Source organism: Cnephaeus nilssonii (assembly GCF_951640355.1).
Source record: "Cnephaeus nilssonii genome assembly, chromosome: 8".
In the NCBI taxonomy this organism is placed as follows: Eukaryota; Metazoa; Chordata; class Mammalia; order Chiroptera; family Vespertilionidae; genus Cnephaeus; species Cnephaeus nilssonii.
This window is the reverse complement of record NC_137079.1, coordinates 39714244-39740975: the sequence shown is the minus strand read 5'-3', so window position 1 is coordinate 39740975 and position 26732 is coordinate 39714244. Positions and strand designations below refer to the sequence as shown.

Below are 26732 nucleotides of genomic sequence, written 5' to 3'. Positions count from 1 at the left end.
TTGAAAGATTGAACAGGGAATACCCATATACTCACCTCCTATACTCTCTGTTAATGTTTGACTCTGCCTGCTTTAATATATATCCATGTATCTGTGTCTCTACTCATCCATCAATTCATTTACTTTTTTTAAAATTACAGTTGATATTCAGTACCATTTTATATTTGTTTCAAGTGTATTCATTTACTTTTTAAGTTCATTTCAGAGTAAGTTGCGAAAGAAGCAGTACACTTCTCCTTAAATACACTGTGTGCTTATCATTGACTAGAGCCCAACATTTGTTCACCATTCTCTTTGTCCTTTGAGGTAAAATTTATATACAATGAAATGCACAAATTTTAAGTGTGCATTCTATGAAATTTTTCAAAAGTATAGGCCTGTCTAACAAGTTAAAGCCATTGTTTTAATGTCTTTCAAAAACATTTTAATTGCTCATAGACCTTAAAAATAATTTTTATAGATTTATTATATTTTAGTTGGTTTGTGTGTTTTTTTTTGGTAGAAATTTTTATTTTTTCATTAAATATCCGAGGGGCAGAAATGGCAATTACATATTATGAGCCATCCATCCGTATACATCCTGTGCCTTCTTAGTTTTTTAATGAAAACTGATTGGGCATTTTACTATAAACTTATGTATTAATGTATCTTTCATAATTAACACATCAGAAACTTTGCTCTACCAAAATCTATGTTTTTAAAGTAATCATGTAATATTACATGGAATGTAATAATTTGTGAGATGCATTAAGTGCATTTTTCACCTGTTTTAACTGTTATAAAATACATATAACAAAAGTTACCATCTTAACCATTTTTAAGTACATTGTTCAGTGGTTATTAAATACACCCATATTGCTGTGCAACCATCACCACTATCCATCTCCATAACTCTTTTCATCTTGTAAAACTGAAACACTATACCTATCCTAATATATAAAAAGCCAGGGGCCGTCACGACCGAAACAATCGATCGGACGACCAAACAGCAGGCTGCATGGGGCGACCAGGCCAGCAGGGGGGGAAGTTGGGGGCAACCAGGCCGGTGGGGGGGGGCAGTTGGGGATGACCAGGCCGGCATAGGGGGCAATAAGGGCCAACCAGGCTGGCCGGGGGGGGAGGGGGGCAGTTAGGGGCAATCAGGCCAGCAGAGAGGGGCAATAAGGGGCAACCAGGCCAGCAGGGGGCTTAGTGAGGGATAACCAAATGACTGAACAGCAGGCTGTGTGGGGCAACCAGGCCGACAGGGCGGGACAGTGAGGGGCGACCAGGCCGGCATGGGGGGTAGATGGGGGCGACTAGGCCAGCAGGGGGGGCCATGAGGGGCAACCAGGCTGGCATGCAGAGGTGGTTAGGGGTGATCAGGCTGGCAGAGGGGGAAGTTAGGGGAGATCAGGCAGGCAGGCAGGTGAGCAGTTAGGAGCCAGCGGTCCCGGATTGTGAGAGGGATGTCTGACTGCCAGTTTAGGCCCGATCCTGGGTTCGGGCCTAAACCGGCAGTTGAACATCCCCTGAAGGGTCCCAGATTGGAGAGGGTGCAGGCTGGGCTGAGGGGACCCCTCCCCCCTCCGTGTACGAATTTTGTGCACTGGGCCCCTACTCTACATATATAAAAGCCTAAGCGATGGGCTGACCGGCCAGTAGCTATGAACTGACCACCAGGGGGCAGACACTCAATGCAGGAGCGGAAACCACAGGCATGGAAACATGGAATAGACTGATGAATCTCAGGGGGGAGGTCAGGAAAAGATTAACCAAAGATCTTATATGCATACTAAAGGCCTGGTGCACAGATTCATGCACTGGTGGGGCCCATTGGCCTGACCTGTGGGAATTGGGCCAAAACTGGCTCTCTAACATCCCCTGAGGGGTTCCAGATTGCGAGAGGGCCAACTGCCTGAAGCCCCTCCCTCTGGCCAGCCCCGCCCCCAATCCACTCCCCTACCCCAATAGGGGTGGGCTGGCTGGACCCCACCCATGCACGAATTTGTGCACTGGGCCTCTAGTCTACATATATAAAAGGCTAAGTGACCAACAGTCTGACTGTCTGACTGACTGACCGGGTACATATGACACGCACTGGCAATTTAAAAATAAATGTTGACTCGTGCATGCGCGATACATATAAATTTCACCAATTGCACGCATGTTTTAATTTTATAATACTGTAATATACATACTATTTTGACATGTAATTTTTTGCACTAATGTAATTATCGCATGAATCTTCTAATTAATTTCCTTTCAATGTGCACAAATCCATGCACCGGGCCACTAGTGTATATATATAAAAGCTTAAGTGACTGCTGACCAGCCAGTAGCTATGACGCACACTGACCAACAGGGGGCAGATGCTCAACGCAGGAGCTGCCAAGCTGCAGTCACTTGGCAGCAGCGGTTCTTGGGTGATGCACCCAGAACCAGAGAGGAGGGAGCCCGATTCTGGGGTGGATCATCCGAGAACTGCCCTCTCACAATCTGGGACCCCTCAGGGGATGTTGGAGAGCTGGTTTTGGCCCAATCCCCACAGGCCAGGCCAAGGGACCCCACCATTGCACGAATTCGTGTACTCGGCCTCTAGTTAAACAATAACTCCCCATTCTTTCCCCCTCCCCCAGCCCCTGGCAATCACCATTCTACTTTCTGTCTTTATAATTTTGACTAAGTACCTCATATAAGTGGAATCATATAGTATTTGTCTTTCTATGACTGGCTTATTTCACTTAGCACAATGCCTTCAATGTTTATCCATGTTGTAGCATATGTCAGAATTTCCTTCCTTTAGAAAGCTGAATAATATTTCAATTATAAAATAAAACACATTTTGCTTATCCATTCTTCTATGAATGGATACTTTGGTTTCTTCCACATTTTAGTCATGAATAATACTGCTATAAACATGGGTGTACAAATCCCTTTGAAACCCTGTCTTTAATTCTTTTGGTTATATATCCAAAAGTGAAACTGCTGGATGATACGGTAATTCTATTTTTAAATTTTTGAGAAACCACCATCCTATTTTCTATAGTGGCTGTACCATTTTACATTCCCACCAATAGTGCACAAGAGTTCCAATTTCTCCACATCCTCACCAACCCTTTTATTTTGTTTTTGTAGTTGTGTTTTTGTTTTTTTTAATTGTAGCCATCTTGATGGTATCTCATTGTAGTTTTTATTTTTGTCTCCCTAATGATTAGTGATACTGGGCATCTTTTCATGTGGGTACTGGCCATTTGTATAATCTTATTTAAAGAAATATCTATTCAAGTCCTTTGCCCAATTCTTAATTATATTTTTTTTATTGTTGACTTTTAGGAATTATGTATATGTACTAGATATTAATTATTTATCAGATATATGATCTGCAAATATTTTCTCCCATTCTGTGGGTTGCCTTTTATAAATTTTTAAATTTTTTAATGTTTCATAAAGTCCAACTTATTTATTTTTTTCTTTTGTTGACTGTGCCTGCAGTGTTACTAATGAATGACATTTCAAACCAGTTAACTCATGGTATGTTCAATAGTGTTGTAGATTTTCTGTTTTCAAAAACAGGCAACCCAAGATTTGTTTTTCATGTGAAAGATTCAGTGGGATAAAAAACTCAACACTATTGTCTTGCCTAAAGAAACACTACCAGGTTGTAATAATTAATGAGAATTCATTTGCCTTTATTTTTCAAGCAGTCACTACAAGTCTCTGTGATTATAATAACTTTTATACATTTATAAGAAAAATACAAAAATATGATTTACTTAGTTATGACATGTTTTATGTCACAAGCACTTCTGTTTTTTAATTTAAATGTATGAAAAGAAGTTATATAAAGGAGACCTTACATGGAATGATTCACTCAGAATTTATTTCAAACATTCTCAAATTTTTTCAAAAAAAAATTTATATTGATCCTGATATCCAGCCGTTCTGCCAAAAATTTGTTCCACTCCATGCCTGTGACATCATTTTAAGAATTAGATAAAATGGAAATGAGATGAGCCGGACCAATTCAGAAAAGATAGAATTCACTATCATTTTGGATTCGCATATCATTTTGGATATGCAGCGTGGCAGCGTGCCTTTTGCAGGATGAAAATATTAATTACACATTTTTAAAAATCACAAGTGTTATGCATCTCCCTGGAGTCTAGAAAGTCTTTGGTATTTCTTAATTACCAAATCTAGGTCCGGCTGCACAGCTTTCTTTCTCATTGCTCCTGTTGCATCCGGGTAGTCTTTGCGATTTCCTCTGAAAATGACTATACATTAACATACAAGGTTTCAGTGTGTGCGTTTGTGTGTGTGTGTGGGCGGGGGGGGGTGGAAGGGAAAGGTGTTAATTCAGATGTTATGAAACTGTGATAATGCTATTATTTAAGGCACTTATTTGGGTCTGTTTATACTTTGTAGTTTTATAAATAAGCCCAAGGGGCCCCTCCTGGTTGTCACAATCCTCCTTGAATCTGAATCCGGTCTGTCTCTTCCTATCCGACGGTAGAATTGATGCGGCTCTAATCCCTGGAAGTTTGGAACTAATGAACTGACTGCTGAGCTGCCGCCACGGAGCTTGGTCCCAAACTATACTGTACTTCACACTCGATTTATTCTCCAGATGGCGAGACTGTGCCACCCCGCCGCGAGGGACCACCTCTTCCACTGGAGTGTAAAAGTGGACGGATGTTGTTTTCTTTGCAGATTTGATCATTCTGAGCTAGAAACTTGCGAGGATGATTAGTTATTAGCTTTAATGGGTGCCAATTGAACCAACTGCACGCATATTTTCTCCTTTAATTTCGGAGTCTGCAGGTCTCGGTGATGGTTGATTTATCCGCTTTCTTACGTCACCGGAGCGTGTCTCTTCCCCAGGTGACAAGGACCCAGGCTCTGAAATCATAGCACGCCTTGGTTCCTGGCCCAGACACAGTCACATAATACGGTGGCTTATGTAGAAGGACAAGTTTATTAGCCACCGGTCCACTGCACTGAGCAGCCCTTGGCACGGAATATCGATTGAATGCGGGAACTTTGCTAGCACCCCCTTTTCGACCAGGGCCCTGGGAAGATTCAGATCCGGGCCAGCCTTCTCCGTGACCTCTGCAGGGCCCACCTGGAATCAGACCTGCTGCAGAGCACACGGTGCTGATTAGTCTCTGCAAAGACCTAATGTAACTGTTGCTAAAGGCCTTCGCTCCATTATTCCGACCTTTCCAGGTTGTCAGTTCTTAGGGGAACAAGTTCATCCTACACGAGAAGCGTTCACCAAAGCCATCCTGTGGTGTTAGCACGTTTAGAATGCGGTTCCATCTAAACCTCATTTTGAACAACCTGTTTTGCTACCAGAATGTGACATTCCCGTACCCCCCCCCCCCCGCCCCCCCGCCAAAAAAAAAGATCTTTTTTGAGTGGCCTCTTTTTACTTTCGTTTTCACTTCCTTCTTTCTCCAGGGCGCAGTCAGCTCCCAATAATCTCAGCAGATCACCTAGCCAGCCCTTCTAAGGAGATGGTGGCTGCTGGGCTGTGTTTTGCTAATCCCCTAACAAGATAGAAATGAAAGGATGTCAGGGCCAAACAGAAGCGAAGAAAAAGAGAGAAATGTGAAAGGGAGTGAGGAGATGGAGATGAGAGAGAGAGATGTTAGCAAGAAGTTAGAGAGAGGGGAGGAGGAGAGAGAGGGAAAGGCAGAGAATGAAATGAACCCAATTTCTTTCTTTTCACAACTGGGTGGACTGTGGCTCTCTCTAGCTGAACACCCAGAACTAAACTTAATTGTTCTTAGAAACTGCCTTCCTCTCACCCGACAGATGGCATGGGTATGTTTGCTAGTACAGTAACATATTTCACCATTAAAGTACCAAAAAGAAAAAAAAAATCAACATGCTTGTTGGTTGGTGTGAATTCCATGATTGGATATTTTGGGATACATGGCAGAGGGATGCACACTTAGTTTATGTAAATTGCAGCAAGCAACAGCCTGTTAATAAGGGTGTTGTGTGGCAATATACCTCCAAAGCCATCTTTTTATTTTTTTGGAAAGGTACAGAATGATGAAGTGGAAAGAGCTCTGTTTTAATTCTGAGCCAGAAGTAGGGGGGAAAAAAAGTCTAATAAAATGCTGATTATTTGCTGCTCATTATTATAACAGGAAAAGTACTAATCAGATTATGCCTAAAGTTGGAATTAGGTACTTCGTTTGCAGCCAATTTCACAAGGGCAGAATTTTACTAAGTAAACCGGAATGTGCTGAAACCATGGCAATCTGACTGGAGATAAAAATCACCAATGGGTTTAGAACATGATCTTTGAACAAACAGTCCCCTTTCAAATCCAAGTGAAACAGCAAAACAACTTAGAGGTTACATCTTGTTTGACACCAACATTAACAATGTAGGAAGTTGATGTTGCCAGTGATCCTGTGTCCTTGAGCACACAGGCAGATTAAAGCAGAGAATGGAGGTGAAGATTCCAATAGCTCTAGTTTTAAAATGCATTTCAGCCTAAATGATCTAGTGAGTTCCCTTCCATTCTCCACTCATTGTCCCAACAGACCCTTCACAAGCTCGACCCGCTATTGAAAGAAATCCTGCAAGTTGAAATGTTTATGAGCTGCAGCAATCCTGAGTTTGTGGTTGTGCAGGCTACACGGAGCACAGCACCTTTTAGGTTCTCTGGGGCCAGGGATCTAAGTCCATGCACTGCCCAAGAGCTGGGAGCATTTCTCTCGCCAGCTCTAGACAGCCTTGGAACTGTGACATTGAGTTAACGTCTGCTTTTCAGCTTCGGGATCTTTGTATTTAGTGGATGTAACAGGAGGGCATGGTGAAGGAGTGGGTGAGTTTTACAGCCGTGGAATGGCCAGCAGCATGGTGTGGAACCAGGCCACTGTGGCTGTGTCACCCTCACGTCAGCTCGTGTGAGCGCTCTCTTGCTTTTGCCTAAGCTTGGTCTAATTATTGGCCATCGGAGCTCTGTAAATCAGGGCTCCACGGAGCCGTCTTAAACTGTCCTACATACTCTGTTTCCATCTGACCTGACAACTCTAAGCTACCGTTTCCTCACACTGTTTAACTCGGACCACATTTGGAATCCTCCCCTGCTTCCATGGGGTCGTAGGCCCACTTCCGTCTGGTTTAAATCTACTGTCCTGGCTTGTCTTGTTGATTAGACTTAGATTCAATATCAGCTCAAATCATTCTTTTTTGTCACCGTTTCGGTTTGCTGTTTTCCTAGGTAAGTATTGCTGTGCACATGGCTGCATATTGTTAAAACTTTTCTTTTTAAACCACATTCATCAGCAGTGAGAAGCTTTAAAGTTTTATTAGTATCATAAAATCTCTTCCCAAATGAAACTACTTTTGATACGTGTTCATTCTGACAATGAGAATTAGTTGAGGGCTGTTGGCAAGTTGGAGGAATTTGTTTTTGAAACTGAAATAGGCAGGAAGTAATGACCTCAAAGTACTTTTCTTTCAACTCCAACCCCCACCCCCTCAATCACTCCTTTCCCGCCTCCCCTCACCTTCATCACCCGCAACTCAAAGCCAATCAATAACATGTTTGGTTTCATATAGTTTTGCCGAGGACAATTCAGATACTGAGGCAGGCTTTCAACCTTTCAGTTTTCCTTAACTGGAGCAAAGACTGTCAAATCAAAGGAAAAACATGTATATTTCCCTCCACTTCATGAAGGGGTTTCTTGGTGATATCACTGCCTTCCTTTTGAATAAGTTGGAGCTTTTTTGTAGTGTGGAGTGTCAGTTTCCTATGAGTGCCTTCCTAATTAAGTGTCAAGATTCAACTCCATTGCAAGAAAAATATTTTTTAAAAAGTGAGTAAAAAAGCATGAAGCATATGGAAAAAGAAAAACAAATTTTTTCCCCTAATGTGACTACGCTGACAGATGAGATTGCCATTATCCATATTATCTAGCTTCTCATATTTATTAAATGAGCAATAGCAGATAGAAGACGTAGAACCATGCCTTGTACCAAGTAAATGCTCGATAAATGCTACCTATTAATTAATTTACTTTTGCAATTGAGAAGTAATGTTAATGAGCAAAATGATACTACTATTTAGAAGTATGCTAGTATACATTACAGTGACCATCACCTATGTTCCAAGTCATCTTGAATGAAGTCTGGAAATCAGTCTATCAGATCGGATGACTTATTTCGAATACCATTTACTAGTAGTTGGTAGACAGGAAAGTTGTAGATATAGTAATGGGGCTCAGGCCTGAATCCACATAACAGTTTCACAGACAGCTGGATCGTTTCCTCTCAATGATAAATATACTCAGGAGATTCATTTTCTCAACACTTACAGAATGAAGCTCGATTAAGAATAGTAAAAACTCTTGAAGACTTTGATCTGGGCCCAACCGAAAAGTGTGTGAGAATCAACTCAGTGTCCAGTGGTCTGGCTGAAGAAGACCTGGAGACCCTCCTGCAGTCCCGAGTCCTTCCTTCCAGCCTAATGCTACCCAAGGTGGAAGGTCCTGAGGAAATCCAGTGGGTGAGTAGTTAATGCTTTGCTTTAATTAAAGACTCAAGACTGGCTAAGAAGCAGTAGCAGAAAGGAAGCATTTGGGTGCTGCCGGTTTTGAAAATACATGCACAGAGCAGAAAGAGAATTCAGAAAAAGGAGTGAGCCCAAGAGACCATATTCTTCACCCACAGAGAACCTGGCTTTGCCCAAAGTGTCCTAACGGGACAACTCTACTCCTGAAATGATGCCTCTGCTCCCTCATCAGATTTGTGGACTGGACAGCACAGCGTCCTCAGTAGCCCTTACAGAGCAGTCCTTGAAAACTAGCTTGCCTGAGAGTTGGATAGCTTCTTACACCCTGCCAGGCCCCAACCCTCCACCTGGGAGAACAGTGCTGTAAGTGGGCCTTACCCAGCCGGATTCATTGGAAGACAGCATAGACAGAGAAAGCACATTAGCCACAAATGAAAAAATGAACCTGGAGGAGGAGAGGTAAAGGTCACTCCTTAGGGCAAATAGAGGAATAAACAGGAAGCTTTTAACCAGTGGTTTTAATTAGCACAGATATTATTTCCTGAACAGTTCTCTAGTTCCTCCTTTTTAAATTGCTGACAGGTGTGTTTGTGTTTCATGACAGACTTTTCGGCCAATAAAAACCTGGCATGTCAAATTACTTAAGAAAACTTTGAAATGGGCCTAATTATACTATGATTGTTTTCATTGTTAAAACGGGGGGGGGGGCGAGATTTTACTTAAGGGGTGCTATGATTCTGCAGATCTCCGCTGAATAAAATAACATTCCATTGTGCCACTCCAGGGCCGAGGGCCTGTGACACGTAAATGCTGGAAGTGTGGTAAGGGCGTGTGGACAGTGGTGATTTTGATGCCACATCTGGGATTACTCTAAGGCTGCGGCTGCAACTGTAGCAATACACTGAGTAGTTGTAACACCCGAGGAAACTGGTCACCTTTTTAATGCACATAGACACGCTGGACCTGTGCTTTCCAATGCCGTGGCTGCCTGCCACATGTGGTACCCAGAACTTGAAATGTGGCAAGTCCAAATTGAGATGTCCTGGAAGTGTAAAATACACGTGGGATTTTGAAGATTCTGTAGTCCTCTGACTTCTTACATGTTGCAATGATAATATTTAGGCTGCATTGGGTTTTAATAATGTTAATTGCTTCATTTTACTCTTTTAATGCAGCTACTATAGAATTTAGACTTGCATAGGCAGCTGCCATTATTCTTCAGCTGGACAGCTCCATGTTGGTGCCTTCTGAGCCAGGTGTTCAAGGACTCATATTTACTCTCTACACTGAAGCTCTCCTCTCCAAGGTCAACTCTCAGAGGCCGGGAGATACTGGTTATACTAGGTTAATATCTTCAAGGGCTTCTGTCCTGGAATGTGTCTTAAATTGATTGAAATGGAATCCAAAGTCACTGTTCCCTTTTGGTTTCATAGTTAATGTCTATTTATCACCGTTATTACCCTCATTTGAGGGGAGAGGACCCACCCCAGCCTTCAGCTCCAGCTTCTGTTCCCTGTTTTAAATCCCTGGATGTGAGGAACGTACCGAAATCTAAATAGGATTTCTAGTTAACAGAAGTCTTTTGGGCTGTTTATTTTTTCCTCTCCGTTTGTATTTATGTGAAGCATAAAATCCAGAGCCTGATGCACAACTGAAAGATGGGCTTCCTTGTTTTCTTTTGTGTGAGAATCTCTTGCTGGCCTTTTGTCGCTAGTGTGGGTTCTTGTTTGACTGGCACGGCTTATTGGACTATAACAAGCGTGACTCTGCCTCCTTTGTCGTGGGACAATTCTCCCACAAATCCCGAACAGTGTGCATTCTTCCAACACACTATTGGGTGTGCACTGGAATTGAAAGAATTGCTGAGCCTTGCTACTTCATCTCCTCCCCAATCTCTTTGTGATTTTCCCCCCTTCTTTTCCTTCCTCCACCCCCCGCCCCTGCCCCCAGTCCCTCCACCTCGCTGAAATGAACACTTTACCAGGCCGGAAACATTTAATCGTCTCCTTTTGAAAAAATTAATTGAAACTTCTCCACTAGTTACCTTTTGTGTGCGTACTTAATGCAATTTTTTAAGAAAGAAGGGGAGGAGGGGAAGAAGGATGGGCTGGAATATTTAATTTTTAAATGCCCCTATTGGCTTAAAAACAAAAGGCGTTGGAGATTTTTCTCACTGAGAACAGGGAATAAATTGTAGAGTGTTTACCTAGTTTTAAACTTGATGATTTTTATAATTATAATTATTATCACAAACCATGGCACAAGTAACATTGCAAGATTCTTTTTTTTTTAAATGAGAAAAAAGAATCCCTCCACTGGATATGTAACACCAAAACCACCAATATGTCACTACCTACTTTCTAGCTTAAATGTGACATAAATTATGTTTTATTTTCATTTACATGGAATACTATACGTTGTGTCCCCTTAAATTGTAGCCCTCTCTTCTTTCTTGCTATTTCGGTTGAGTTATTCCTTCCCTTGCAAAGTTACTAAGGAGGTGATGATGATGGTGACGGAGGAAGGGAGGGGGCAGTGGGAGCAACTGGGAATAATTCTTCATTACTGAAAGCTGTGATTTATTTTAGCCTAATTGTAAAGTTACTGCAAATTGCTCAAAAGCTTTTTAAAGATCCCAGTGATTAGATTTTTTAGGGGGGGGGGGGTGCTGCACAGGCAAGGAGGGGGCAGCTAAAAGGGGAAATAACACCTCTAATCCTGCTTCTGGTAAATAGGCTGCCAGCTTTTAAAATGAGTTTCCTTTCTATTAGTCAGAATATTATGCTAAGCCTTAAGCATTAGTTTTTTTATGTTGCCATAGCAGCCCTATTCCTGCAGGGTGGTGACCTGCGATGATTACAGTACAAAGCTTATAGGGTCTTGAAACCCCCTTTGAAGATGAAAAGTCTTTGATGGTTTATATTTATGCAAATCTCTTAGATATGATTTACCCAACTGAGACTGAATGGAGAGATGATTAAAATTCCCTTTTCCTTTGATATCCATTAATAGATGAATATTCCTTAAATTTAAAATGGATATATATGTTTTCATCTTTATTTACAAAAATATCTTTGTCATACCTGTGTGTGTTTTTTTTTTAATCTTCCCACATCTTATTAGATCTAGATAGACATAATAGATTTACAATTTAGAGTGTGGTGAGGTTTTTTTTTTTTTTTTTTTTTTCCTTTTGAAAGGGGGGGGGGGTGTCTGTGCAAGAGCTTTTGTATGTTTCCAGATGATAGATTTTGGAATTTGGGCTACCCCACTGGCAGCACAGAGCTAGCTGTGAACTGGTCTCATGGAAAAAATTGGCGAGCTTTGGTCTTCAAAGAATTAAACTTCCTTTTTAAGGTCTTCCTAGGTAAGCTAAAAAATTATGAAGAAAACCCTCTTGAACAAAGGGTAATGGTACGATAATGAATAATACGGATTCCACGTAGAAGGCTGAGCAGTTACACTGATGTCAGTGCTGGGTATGAAACAAAAACAGAATGGCAGGTAGGGCAAGGAGGCATTGTTTTAGGGGCCCACCACTTGCATTTAAAAAGTGAGGGTGAGAGGTCTTAAATAAATATGTTTTTAAGGGAAGCATTTAAACTCAAGAATCTCTCCTTCCAGTTCTAAGTCCTAGGCCTCAAATTGCTCCTTTAGAAAAAAAAAAAAAGTATAATGCTTGGGGTTTTACTATTTAGTTTGGTGGGAACTTTGTTACCTTTTTTCCTTTGGTCTTTCCTCTTTTTTCTTTTCTTTTTTAAAATTCTTTTGTGTGGACGAAAGAGGCTGGGATATTACTTCCTCAGGTCAAAGACTTAAATACTACTTCTATGTCTACATTCCAGTGGTTATACATTTTCCCTCACTAATTACCTATCACAATTTTGATTTTAGTTTTCAGACAAATTTTCATTCTACTTAAAAGGCCGAAAACTTGAACAACCTATGAATTTAATCCCTTTTGTGGAAACTGCAATGGGTTTACTCAATTTTAAGGTAAGAAAACCCTAATGTGGCTTAGAAGTTAGTATTTTATTACCTAAAGAGAACTCTTCTTTTCAATATTAACTTAAAATATTTTTCTGAAAAAATTTATAAGCAAAGTAAATCTTGAGCACAATTTATTATTTGTAATTATCCAAAACCAGGTTGTGAGCATCTTAGAAAAGAAAGAAATTGACTAAGTAGCAAGGAAGAACTTCCCAGTCCTAAATATTTAAATTGTAGAGTCCTAGCAATAATTTTAATTTAATAATCACTATGTAAAATATGTGCTTTGAATTATTACATTTATAGATTAAATGTGCATGAAAATTTATTTTGTCACCCTTATGAATTAACTTTCAATTATTCTCTTGTAGCAATTGTCTTTTATTGGGAAACTTTCTGGTCTCTGTAGCAACATCATCCATAAAGTCCAGTTGATAGCATTACTATTTGCTAGTTAGTATATGCCATTAATTTGTGGTATAATATTTCAGTTTACCACATTAGAACATAAACTATTTCCTAATATATATCAGGAAGATTATCTTACCCAAGTGTTTTCCAGTATTTCTTGGTTGCATCAAGCTGTTTGCCTTAACAAATTAATAGCTAGCTTGTAAAAAATCCCTTTATCGGTTGTCATTTAAATTATTTTCCAAAATATGCCTCACATTACACCTGACCCGTGAACGTCAGTGTAGCACCCTATCCCGGAGGGCACGAGAGAAGAAATTCCTAAAAACAAAACAAAATAAAAAGATAGTTGAGCTGTACTGGAGAGGTAATATGTGAGCAAACGCTCTGAGAGGAAACTCTGAGACCTACTGGACCATGCAGGAGGGGCAGAGTGCAAGTGTTTGGGGAGCTACTTCACGCGTGTTTACACCACTAACCACAGATTCTTCCAAGCCCACCCTAGAATTCTGGGAATATAATCAAAGCATATCTTTTAGATGCAGCTGGATTCATATAACGATTTAATTTTTAGCGCTGTTTTGCCATTTTATTCCATAACGTACTGAGAAGCACTTACAACCCCTGAAATTAATCAGCAGAGTCCTCACGGGTTTCTCATGTCATCCCCACCCACATATATTAGCATGAACCTTTGTAGGTTCACAGTTCTGTCTTCAACTAATGTCATTTATCTTTATTTCACATAGAAATATCGAAGTTGCTTATTAATACGTCTTGGGTGACTTGTTGCATTTTTGTTTTCCCCTCTGGCATTGTAGATTTTTGTATTGTGTGTCTTTAATCCTAAAACCACTTACTAAGAAATCTTGATCCTAATGCAAATAATCCAATTAGTTTGATTTAAAAATTCTTTCCTTCTTTCCTGTGGCTTTATGTGTATGGTTTGAGTCTCTTAAAGCAAAAACAAATTTTGGAAAAATATAAATTACTTATAGTACAATCAAACCGAGTTAACTCCAAGTTTTTCTAGAAATTGGATGAACTACAATTCAAACATTATAACTATATTAATGTATGTTAATGGCTACATTAATATAATTCATTAAAGCAAAGCCAATGTATACAGCATACTTATCTTGAACAATGTTAAATGCCTTTCGAAAGGGGTGGTTTGGGGCTGCATTTTTAGGACTGCTTTCAGACAAACTGTCTGGTATTCAGAGCTGGATCTTTCTGGTGTTGAATCTATACCGTGCTGCTTCTCTCTCCTTCGTGTGTTCCTGTGAGATGTTCTGCTCTACTCTTTTACAGGCAGTGTGCGAAGAAGCAGTAAAGGCCGGGCCTCCAGCAGGCCTTTTTCTCGATGCTGTCGTTTTCGGAGGAGAAGACTTTCGAGCCAGCATAGGTGTCAAAGACTCATTTCTCTCTCTCTCTCTCTCTCATTCTTCCTGTGTATACATGTATACTTTTTTTTCTTGGGCCCCTTCACAAACGGACATTTACATGACAATATATTTGCCAACCATGACAATGGTTTTCAGCTGAATGGACAACACTTCCTGATAATTTAGGACACCTCACCGTTGTCCTGCTTTCAGAACACAACACCATTATGTCTGTTCACTTACAAAATAACTAATAAAAAGGCTGTTGCAGCCTCAGACGTGTTCGGGAAGAGACAGCATCTACTTTGTTCATAATAAGTATTATGTGAACATCCCCTCTGTTGCTTAAATATTTTGTTTTCACATCAGTGTAAAGGGGATTGAGGCCCCTAACACAAAGTTAAAGCAATTTCACATATGCTCTATTGACTCATTCTCTATATTAAATGTAGTATGTAAATATTATTTAAAATAGATTTTAAATACCTCCTCAAATCTATTTCAGAACTCCTGTTGTTAAATACTCATTGAGATAGTACGCATGCCTGTTCTCACTGATCTTCCCCATCACTTGGGCACGATGCCCCCGGTCTGTGTGCATGTGCAACCAGAGACGGTGCATCTGGAAAAGAAGCCAAGGTCACAGGTGTTTCAGAGCCACAGTCCCAAGTGACCCGAGACAGGAGCTTTTCCTGAGCAAATGTAAACACACTCCCTCCCACCCCCAGGGTGAAAATAAAAGGAACTTATTTTAATGCCAGTCTTTCCAGGGGACTTAGTATCACCGATAGTTTAGTGGAGACTTTCTGCCTCTCTCAAAATGAGTGCCCTTCCATTTCTCTAAGTTCTCCATCCAAACCCCGAAGTATCTGGCTCAGAACCTCAGTGATAACAGGGCATTGCAAGCACAGCATGTGAAACTCTGGGCTCACTGAGAGAACTTAACCGTTTCCTTACACAGCCCTTTGGCCACCTTTTGCGGTGCTACCTTTGGACCGACAATTTCCGAGTGATGGCAAAAGGGAAACATACATATCGGAAGTCATTTGTGACCGACCTACCAAGTCATTCATGATTCTGGCTCCTGAGAGGGGGGAGGGGGCCTCTTCTTAGTGCACACAGTCATTATCCTGAAAGATGCCTTGCAAGAGGGACACATGAGGTTTAACGCTGCCTCCACATATCCCTCTTCGTTTATATTGAATCATCACCTCACTGGGCAGCAATTGCAAGGAGGACTCAGACATCCTTACATACTGAGTTTTTACAAGAGATGTATGGGTTCAGTTTCCAAAGTTAACCTCTCTCCTTTTTCTGCCAACATCCCATTTTCAGGTGCAACAAGTAGTAAAGAAACCCAAGATATTCTCTACGCCCGACAAAAGATTATTGTCGTGGCGAAGGCCTTTGGTCTACAGGCCATAGACCTGGTGTACATCGACTTTCGAGACGAAGAGGGGCTTCTCAGGCAGGCGAGAGAAGGAGCTACGATGGGATTTACGGGTATGGTCCTCGATGGTATCTTGAACAGCAGTGTCTAGATTTGCGAACATTCCAGAAATCAGTGTTCCTTAAGGTAGCCAGTTAGTTCACGTACCTTTTCTACTATCTGAAACAGGAAAAAGCCATCCAGGGCAAGAACCCACCCAACAAATGGTCAGGTTTTTCATTGGCTCTGCCAGTCAACAAACAAATCACTCATTTTATTTTCTCTTTAGAATAGTGACCATTTTTTTTTCTGTCCTCTTAAGTATTTTGTTGCAGTTTTTGCTGACACGAGGGGAGGGATGAGACTGTCGCAGAAATATTTTTGGGTGAACTGCCTTAAGAGTTTCTGTTGATGCGTTGAAGAAAAATTTCCTTCCGTGGTCCAAATATTAATGAATTTCAGAAAAAAATTTTGGTGATATCTTTTTTATTTTTTTCACTCATAACTAGGTTTTTATTCATCTGCCACTCCAAGCCCCTTCTTTCTCTCCCACCTCCCGATATGTGTCTATGCACCTGGCAACACCTACGGGCATTGGCTGGCACTGCGATCAGCGGGTCCCTCACAATCCGGTCCTGGGGCGCAGGCGGATATCTGTTGATTGGTGTGCCTGGTCACTCAGGCCCCAGGAGCCCAGGGAGCAACTGAAAATTGTGTTTTTGCAACAGAAATCTATTTTTTTTGAAAAACCACAATAGAATTCTACACCCAAACACATGTCTGCAATTGCATACACATGCATGTGCAACCATGGATTAAAAAAAACACTCTAAAATCTTTTATTCTTATCTGTCCTTCTGCTGCACGATCTAGAAATATCATGCTCAGAATTGTATCCAAATAATAAGGAAAAAAGACAAGCATCCATGCTATCCCTTCGGTAAATATTTTTGAAATGTGTCCAGTTAGGGGTTACTAAAGAAACATGTCTTAAGGTGACTTTCAATGCACAAGATATCTAAATGGATGATGATTTAACCCAAAGTGAAATTGAAGGTTTTAGAAACCATCTTAAGTGGTTTATTAGAATTAAATAAAGCTTTGACATTTGATTTTGTGTTTTTAACATAAAGAGTTAAAGTGGGACCCCCGCAAATTTGTAAATAAATAAATAAATAAATACCTGCAATCTCTTACAGGGAAATATTTTTCAATCATCTGAGCTATTAACAAATCCTCCCTCCATTTAATAGTGACTGAGAAAGAAAGTGCCTCTGCCCTGGTCCTGGGGCTGTCCTTTTCCCGCCGGCCTGCACACCAGGCTTTTCCTACCGACTGGTTAGGACGTGGCCCAAATGGGAAAGTTGGAGAAAAACTCCATGAAATCTATCTAATAGACCCCGATGTTGTTGGTCTAAAACGTGCGGCATTGGCTGCCAAGCAGCCAGATGTTGCTCTGAAACGAGCACTAATGCAATAAGAAACAGAAAACGCTGAATTGGATGCGGGCCTCTGTCACCATCACTCAGTATAACCTGGGTGTCCTCAGTCTCCTCTGGGGTAAATGTTTGCTCCGGAACTTACAAAGGAGTTTGAGGGTTTCTCCAAGATACAGGACTGCATTAAATTGGCCCCTAATTCAATCGCAGAAGACAAGTTATTTCAAATCAGATTTAAATTTCTAGACTGTGCCCAACTCAGCATGAGGAGCTTATGGGCTTGGCACTATTGTTTCTCAACAACAGGGAGTATTAAATCACACAAAAAATGGAAGGGGGGGATGGGGAGGCACAGAGGGTACAGTGCCCATTATATATTCAAGCAAACAAGTCAGTAAAGTAGGGAGCTACACTTTATGGCCATTTTGCAATTTTTAGAAAGAAGGTCTTTGTTGTCCCAACTATATTTCTACATGCCAATAAAAGGTAATTAGTCTGATAAGACATGAGATTATTTGTAGTATTTTAAAACAATAAATGATTTAATAAGTATTTTAGGCCACTTGTAATCTGTTTGTCCTAATTATTTATCATTTAATTCCATACCTTGGGCTTTGCACAAGAAGGGAGGAGAGTAATGAAAAAAAGGAAGGAAGGAAGGAAGGAAGGAAAGAAGGAAGGAAGGAAGACACGTCCTGTCTGAAGCAGGTGGTTGAAAGTTTAAAATTCAATGAAAGTATTGTGTTATCCATAACCCTGATAAGAAACACCCAGTCTATGTTACTGGGATTTTCTGTACTTTAAAAAATTACATATATTTTTAATGAGTTGTAGTTTTTTAAAGTTAACCATGCATGAAACAGTGGGTTGTAGTTTCTTCTCTGTAATCTGTTTCACAGAGCCACAACCCATGTAGGCAGATTTTAAATCAATGCATTGGCTGTATAAAATAGCTGTTAACTTTAGGTATTATTTTTATAAAAATAAACCAAAAATAAACCTTAGAATAAAGCTCTAAGACCTGACTCCAGTACTACATGCTGAGAAGAAAGATTATAAATATGAAACTCTAGAGGTTTTCCTCTTTTTTGCAGTCTTTTATAGAAGACAAAAATGACAGCATCATACAGTTACCTAAAAGACTTGACAGGTATTGATTTAAAGCATGATATATCAAGTGGTACTGTAAAAAGGATTTCATGGTCATAAATTTTAATGTCTTCCAATTTTGCACCCTCTCAGTAACTTGTCAATAACAACTCTTCTGTATAAAATATTTGCTTTGCTCCCACATGGCATTAAAGTCCAATATTCAGTTGTTGGGGTATACAAGATTCAACAAAAGATAACTTCACAAATGAATGTTCATAAATTTCTAAAACCTAACGCATATCTTAAAATTAGCCTCATTACCAACATATGGGTACTTGCAAGCCATCAGAAGTTTTACTGTATTTTAAATAGTTTGTGTCTTGCTCCTCAAATTATCATGTCTGTACTATGAAGTTCCCATGAAATTTGGCTTTTTACACATCAGTGTAAATTATGTACATAAATTATAAAATTCAGGACCAACAATTAGTACAAAATGACTACCAGAACTGACATCCTTTATTAATAATATTGTAACAACTATTAGATTATTTAAATATAATTTCAGTACCTACTATTGAAAAAAGCTCTCATTTGTCATCATTGATGTTATTTGTTCCCAGAAATTATTCCTCAAATAATTTAAAGCAGCTTTATTTATATAGTGTTTTAATGTTTTATTAATATGCTGACAGATTAAAAATGAAATAGCAATGTGAGGATGTTTTAATTATGCCACTGTAAGAAAAGATATTACTATATTTATTCACGGAGACTCATAAATACAAAAAAATTTTTTTACAAACATTGTTCTTTTTTCTGTTCGATAGAATAATGGCAGTAACAGGAATTCACCTTTTTTAAAACATCAATGATATATGTAATTTCTAATGATTAAATGTTAAACACTATTTCAGAAGCAAAGCAAATTGATATACCAACAAATATAGTTAGCAGAGTAAGTTATCACTAAGTGTACATTCATTTTAAAGAAACAAATATGTCCATAATTTTATTATGTAATAAAATATAACCTCAACATTATTATAACATTAAATTATGTTTCATTTTATTAATGACCTGATTAGATTCCATTCTTCCCTGATTGTTAAACTGTTTCTTTTTAATGACTGCATGATTTCCTAGAATCCTGTGACTCTTATCTTTGTATAATGTTTTTATTTAAGATCCTTAAACTTCAAAAAGAAGATATTACTACAAAGATAAAATTTCATCTGGGTGTCTAAGTATCTATATAAAAGGGAAACAAAATCTTCATTCTATAAGAAAAAAGGAAAAATCTGGTTATGTTTTTAAGTCAAGAAACTTTCTGTAATTTTTATTTAAACATTTTTAAATGGAGCAATTTAGGGACCACACTGTTTAAATCTGCCTTCTAGTTTATTGTACTGAATAAAATTTTCTCATTGAAATCTAAATTTCTACTAGTGGTTAGAAATGACATATCATACCTAAGAGGAAAAAAATAAATTATTATTGTGAGACACTATTTGATATTAATATAGTTGTAATACCTGCTTCTGTAAGCTTTATGAAAACCAACAGACGACTTCTAAAAGAAATCGTGGAAGGCAGGGTAATGGTACCAAATAAGCCAAAGACAACTTATAAAATTAGAAAGAATTAACATAAAATTTTTCTTCTTTACTTCAAAATAATCACTCTAATTTGCCGACATTATCCTTTAAAGTTCCAGCCAAAGCAGTTATTCAACGAGCTGCTTAGTCAGTCCACCTGTAGCTAAAACTGAGAGATTATCTGCACCAAGGTGGCATTTCTATAGGATCGGAAACACAATTACTCCCATTGTTGTGTTTGTTCTGATGTGGTATTCTGGAGAAGCCTGCCCAATTGCTGTTGTTTTCTTTTTAAATGTGGTAAAATAATGAGTTATTTTACATACAGTCTGTGAGGCATTCAGGAGCCTCTCATGGTTAAGACGTTCTGTTTGAACATCTACTTGTTGTTTTGTGTTCCCGGTGTTGTTAATCCCCTTGTAGGTAAGCAGGTGATACACCCTAACCAAATTGCAGCCGTCCAGGAGCAGTTTTCTCCTTCCCCTGAAAAAATTAAGTGGGCTGAAGAACTGATCGCCGCCTTTAAAGAGCATCAACAATTAGGAAAGGTAAATGTTTTATTAATGACTTGGATGAAACTGGTGTTTAAAGTACTGTGGGGAGGAGTGAAAAAAATCATTGTTTAGATGATTTTGGTGGAGAAGGTTTGAACTGGGGGGACAATATTCATCAGTGAGAAATTCGCCTAAGGTAAATTTGCCCTGCCATGTTCCTAAATATTTCACCAACTGGCTCTCACATCTCTCTCTCTCTCTTTTTTTTTCTTTTCATAAGCTATGTTGGCAGCCTTTGAGAAAAGAGAGGAAGTCTGTTTAGTTTTTCTCTATAGACTCTGATATGCAGCTGTCATATGAAAATAATTTTAGATCAAAGTGAGAGCGAGTTATAATGAAATAAACACAGTTTGATCACATGGTTCTTGTGGAGAGAAATAAATTTCAAGTTACTTTAACATTGGGGCAGAAAAGTACCAAAATCTCCTCCGGTTTAGTCATATAAGAGTGGGAGGTTGTATATGTACTCGTACCAATTCCTGGACCTGAGATTTGGATAGAATGAAAAGCAAATTAACACTGGAGCACGGTTGTTCCTAATTTAGTGCATCATTGAGCCTCGCGTTTCCTGCGCTGTGGGTTTCTGCTATGTAAATATTGCAGTGGTGATGCGCAATCTGTCTCCACTTTGTGCCAGTAACACTTAAATTAGGTGTCGCCTGAAGGAAGATTTTATGCTAGTTGCAGCATTGTCAGTTAATTATCTTAAAGGTTATTTGCAATAATACCGAGTGCCTCCCTTTAAGAGGGTGGGGGGGGGGGGTTGCATTTACAAAACTGTCCTAGAGGTAATATCTAAATTCTAAATTCGCCCTTGTTACTTACAGAAAGAGTGAGGTTTTGATACCTCCAAGGCAGAAGTACTTAGAACCATTATTAAGGTTCTAAAGGTTAAATAGTCCCTGTTACCAAAAACAAAAAAACAGAAACAAAAACTAACTGGTGACATCAGTGTGAGAAGTGTCACTTGCACTTTCCACTGGCAATAAAAACACCTGAAAATCCCAGGACTTGGGAAAGTAAGTAACAATATTAAATGGGTCACTCCCTCCCTCTCACTATGGACGCCTGCCTTCAATTCCAACCAGGCACGCATGCTCACCCTCACACACCCACGAGATCATCTTTGTACAAGTTTGCACTTTAAATCAAAAGACAGGATCTGTGATAACGGTAATATCCCATTTGGACATATACCACTTTCGGGATAAATAGCATCCTCTCATTTCAAATCAGTAATGACCATTGGAAAAACATTGCAATTCATAGAAAAACATTCTTGACGTTGTGTTTTATGTTCACTTCTCTATCTTGACCCAAAAATCCATATCCTGAAACATAGATATTTATCTAGAGAGAAGAGCCATGTACTTTTTCATTCATACATGCAAACAACTCCATCCACTCTCCTCTTTCCCATGCTTGCCTGCACACACACTCCCTAAATATTCTACACCTCTGTGTGCACCTATGTCAGCTGAGGACATGCATGTGATGAATACTTCCAACTGAAATAATCAACTGAGGCAGGATGTGGGCCCCCCAAACAGCAGACCAGGCAGAGTTCCAGTCTGGGTTTCATGTTGGATAACATCAAAGGATGCCCCTTGGCATTGTAAGCAGCTAGGGTTTGGGAGAAGTTACCCTAAATTTCAGGTAGCCAGCAAACATTCCAACTAGAAACACACTCTTTTACTGGCATTTAAGTTCTTGGATGAAGAAAAACACAACACTTTTCCATTGTGTCTTAAAAGTGTTGTTCCCAGGGAAAATCGTCTCAGGGTGTTCTTGCCTTTTGATGATGGCAACTTAAATATTAAATTCTGAACTTTTAAAAAAAATAAGAAATGCCCTCTTGTTGGGGCATAAGCTTTCACAATAATGTGGCAGCTTTTGCTAACAGACGGGTAGAGATTGGAGCAGAAGGGAGACTAACTATTAGGTCATTTCTTCCCTGCCCCATTCGTGTAGGTTTGTTTCCGACAGCAAATTCTCGTGGTGCTTTGTCCAGCAAGGTTTAAGTGATTCAAGTAATGGGGCTTCCAGTGGGGACACACGGTTGTTTTATCCAGTTCCCATGTTTCTTTCACTTTGCCTATAAATTGGCTGGCCACAAAAATAGGGTCTGCAGGTAGGTAACGCCAGGTCTTGAGAGGTCTTGGGGTTTAAATAATGTGGGTTCTGTTTGTAGAGATTTAGTATAAATAGGTTGCTCAGTTGTAGGAAGTATTGCTTCCAACAAACATCTAATCTGTTGTATTTCAAATGTGAATCACTGATGAAAACATACACCCTCGGTTACTTTGTCCAAAGCACAGGTGACTCTGTCAATGAGGGGAAGCTGATGGTTGGGTCCCAGTGAGACACTTACAAATTTCTGAAAGACCTTTTTTCCCCCTCTGATGAAAAACTTCATTCAAGAAATGTTTATAAGTAGAAATGACCCAAGAAGGCAAAATTATATGTCTTTGCTTTTCTCTACTTCCTGCTCCCATCTTAAATTATATTCTTCCCTAAGAACAAAGGTATAGCTGAAGTTTACAGTTAATGCTGGGTAATTGTGTCTTCTACAGTAATAATAATTATTATTATTACATAGCTATCATTATTATTCAAAAATAAAAGTTCTTCCTTTTTTCCCCTTTCCTCTCCCAATAACAAAATTCATGGGAATACTTAGGTCATGAGTAGATAAATTATTGGGGTTCAGTCTCTGGTATCACATGAATTTTCTTGTTTTATTTTAATTAGAAGTTCTAAGGAAAGCAAGTTTGAGGCCCTTAGTGTAATGTCAGATGAAAATACTTTACATTAAAAAATAATAATCTGTCACTGTTTGGCAGATTATTGTGACTACTTTAAGAATTTGCCTGGTACACCAGTCCCCACTAATAAGAATTAGGTTACCAATTGACATTAAGGACTGAGGTCATCTTCTTCTATTAAATCTGTTGGAAAATGTCTAAACATTCCACATACTCTATGCCCCTATTTTAATTCCCATAAGCTAAATTATTTCTAATTTAGCTGATATCAGTTGGGAGGTATATATCCATAATGTTAATCAAACTTGATTCTTTCTTTCATCCTTCCAGAAAAATATATTCTGAGATGCAAGCTGCATGTGATTAATTATTTTAGCTTTGAATTACTTAATAAAATATTTTAGCCAGGATAAGTCACTTCCATGTAATTTGTTTTAAATTTATAAAGGGTTTTTGAAAGTTAATTTCATTTTTATGTCATTTTTTTCATAATAATGTTATTTCATAACATTTGAAAATTCTCCATCAACTAAATTTAGTATTGCCTATTTAAAAATACGATTTTAACAGTTTTTTTTATCAAATAAGAATTGTATGTAGTATGAAAAGTAGATCATTGAAATGAAAATATCTCAAGTAAATAATTAGTTAATATTAGTTGATATCAGTGGAAACTATAATTTGTTTACAAATAAATATGTGTAACATGTATTTATACTACATATATATACATTCATGTATGTATGATACTATGTCTATCTGATAAAGTCAGTGATAATTTTTTTCTGCTTCTATATTCATCACTCCTTGGACAAAATTGACAGCTAAAGGAAGTAGTTGCTTGTTTTAAATGATAATCCCAAGAAATCTTAATATAAGAATTTACCATTTACTTCCAAATGGAGGCTCTAACAGAAAAATGTTAAAGAATAGCAAAATGTAGCACATGTGACCAATTTTTAAAGGTACTTTGCTAGAATATTCATATTTCTGCAGTATCTGCCTATAAATGTGGCTCTGCTCCATTTCCAGTTTTCCAAGCACCCTGGTTTATTGCTATCATTGCCATAAATGCTTTATTTTATTTTGGAAGGATTTCATTTCACTTTTTCAAGATTTTTCGTTTGTTACAGCTTTGCAAGCTGGCCAAAAACCAAGGAAGGTTCATCTTTAAAATCTAGGTTCAATTAACAACTTAAAGGTCAAAAACAAGGTCACTATCTGACATAATGACTATAAATAACACACATAACTGAAACATTCTAATTTCACTAGAGCAAGCAATAATGCAAATTAATAAGTTTGTGTTCAGAAGCAAATCCTCTACTGGAATATAAATTAGAACTTATATCTTAATAAAAAAAGAAAAAGGGTTTTTTTTCCTCATGTAAGTTTTTCACCTAGAAAATTACAAGGAATATCCCCCACACCAATATTGAAAGAAAATTATTTTCTTAGGTATCTGATTGCAGCCCGCACACCTTTCATTTGTGTTCCCAAATGCAGAGCTTTACAAAAGAAATACTGTTTGGTCCAGATGGCCTTCTAGAAGGCTCCCTGAGAAACTCAGAAGTCTCTCTAGCCAAAAATATTGTTTCCGCTTATTCAAGTGCCAGAAATCCCACTGCCACTCTTTCACGCAGATCAAATAAACCATCTACAGATTTGGTTGTTGTCTTTGTCAACTGAAAGGGTTGATTCCACTAATAGACAACAATGTACCCTCCCACACCCCTGCTTCCCACCACCCACAGCCTTCCCCTCTTTATTTGGAAGCAGGAATACTAAAATCCAAAAGGAGTGATTTCCTGTGAAAATGAAAGGTGAAGGGACATAACTCTATCTTTGAGATTCTTACTCATGCGGGTCCCCCTTTATTTCTTATTCATTTAATATTTTTTAGAACTACATGCCATAATTTGGGCTTGAAAAATTCAAATTCTTAGACAAGCTGAGAGTCTGCCAATGGTGACTTTAAGGTTAATTTGATTAACAACAAATTTTGCAGCAATGTGACACAATTCCAGTGTAGATCATATCCTATTTCACATAGTTTTAGTGACCAACGGCTAGTTTCATATTAGAGGATAAGATATTTTGTGTGTAGGTTAAATCTGATAACTGCTGTTTGCTTCATCCTTAATTTAGAACACATTCTTAAGTATATTTTAATCAAAATAATTTTATTCTTGTTTATACTTTTCAGGATTTTTTTTTTCCCCACTCAGCTTCAATGAAAAAAGAGTAATTTTTTTAGTTGGATAAAATCTCAGAAAATTTCTAGTCAAATCTCTTCTGTTTGCAGCTTAACACACCAAGACCCAACAAGGGTTTGGAAGTTGCCCCAGGTCACTCTCAGCCCAGGTGATGGTAGAGCCCCAACCAGAATTCTGGGCTCACTTTGTAAATAATGAACACAGTTAGCATAAATGCGGTTTCACTTGGGTCACAGCGAGTCCCCATGTTAATGACCAAAACTAGATAGAACCTTGAAAATATTTGGTCACAAACAAAATGTGAATTCAGTTAGTTCCGATTAGCATGATTTTCTTTTTTTTTTGGGGGGGGGGGCGGGGTCGGGCAAGGCGGGGAGTTGTGAGCAGAAATTCTGATGAGGCAAGAAAGAACACAGAGTATCTATGCCTTCCCAGCCATGATTTCCCACATCGCTCCCTCCCTCCCAATTCTGTCCTGTACTTGCCCACCCGCCGGACCCCAGAAAGGTTTCTCAGCTCTGATCACTGCAAACCCTGTTCTGTTTCATTAGTCATCAGTTGTTCAGTCTCCCAAGGTAGACTGCGAGCCTCAGGCAATGAGGCCATAGCTAGTCCCGGCCTCTGTTTCATCTCCCTCAAAGGGCAGGTTCCCCAAGTCAGTTCTCAGTTACACCTGTGGTAGCACAAACACACCATGGCTTTCAGTGTCTTTAATAGCAAGACCACGAAAGGATGGCTTTATTCCTTGGACATCTCTCCGTCTCTTTTCCTTTTACAGTATTGCTCCCTCTTAGTATGCATGACTCTATATGTGTGTTTCTATGTGTGTCTCCTGTTCCTCCCTTGTCTTCCTCTCCAAGAATTCTTTTTTGTTTCCTCCTTTTCTTTATATTGTTCTTTCTCACAACATCACCGCTATATCCCACCACCATCCCTTACCTCCTCTCCTTTAACTAGTTTTAATAGAGAAGTTTAGAGCATTCTTTTAATTTTTGTTGTATTTATTTAAAAATTTTAAATTCTTTTTAATATTAAAAGCAGGTAAATGAAATTGTATTAAAATATATAAACCAAGATTTTCTAGAATTCTTTTTTTCCCTGTTTAGGTTAGTAGACCCCAATGGAAAAAAAAAAAAGAAAGGAGAGGGATTCTCACCACTACCCTAAAGAGTAAAGAATTTTCTCTTCTGTATCAGTTACCTTCCTGCAGTATCTTGGACAGAAATAGGTACACAGTATATGTTTAGTAAGTACTAGTCAGATAACTGGTTTCAAAATTTCTGACAGTGCTAAAAAGAATTATTCATTGTACTTAGAATATATGGCACTGAC

General features: G+C 38.8%; 1 protein-coding gene across 4 annotated transcripts in view; it reads left to right on the top strand.

Moving 5' to 3' along the window:
* CLYBL (citramalyl-CoA lyase) overlaps positions 1-26732 on the top strand; it is a 225071-nt gene that overhangs the window by 184262 nt on the left and 14077 nt on the right. For all 4 annotated transcript variants that reach the window (XM_079779151.1, XM_079779149.1, XM_079779150.1 and 1 more), the window contains exons 3-7: positions 8324-8512; positions 12413-12514; positions 14234-14327; positions 15643-15810; positions 20289-20413. In XM_079779151.1, coding sequence (XP_079635277.1) covers positions 8324-8512; positions 12413-12514; positions 14234-14327; positions 15643-15810; positions 20289-20413 — 678 coding nt within the window. The remainder of the gene's footprint in view (positions 1-8323; positions 8513-12412; positions 12515-14233; positions 14328-15642; positions 15811-20288; positions 20414-26732) is intronic.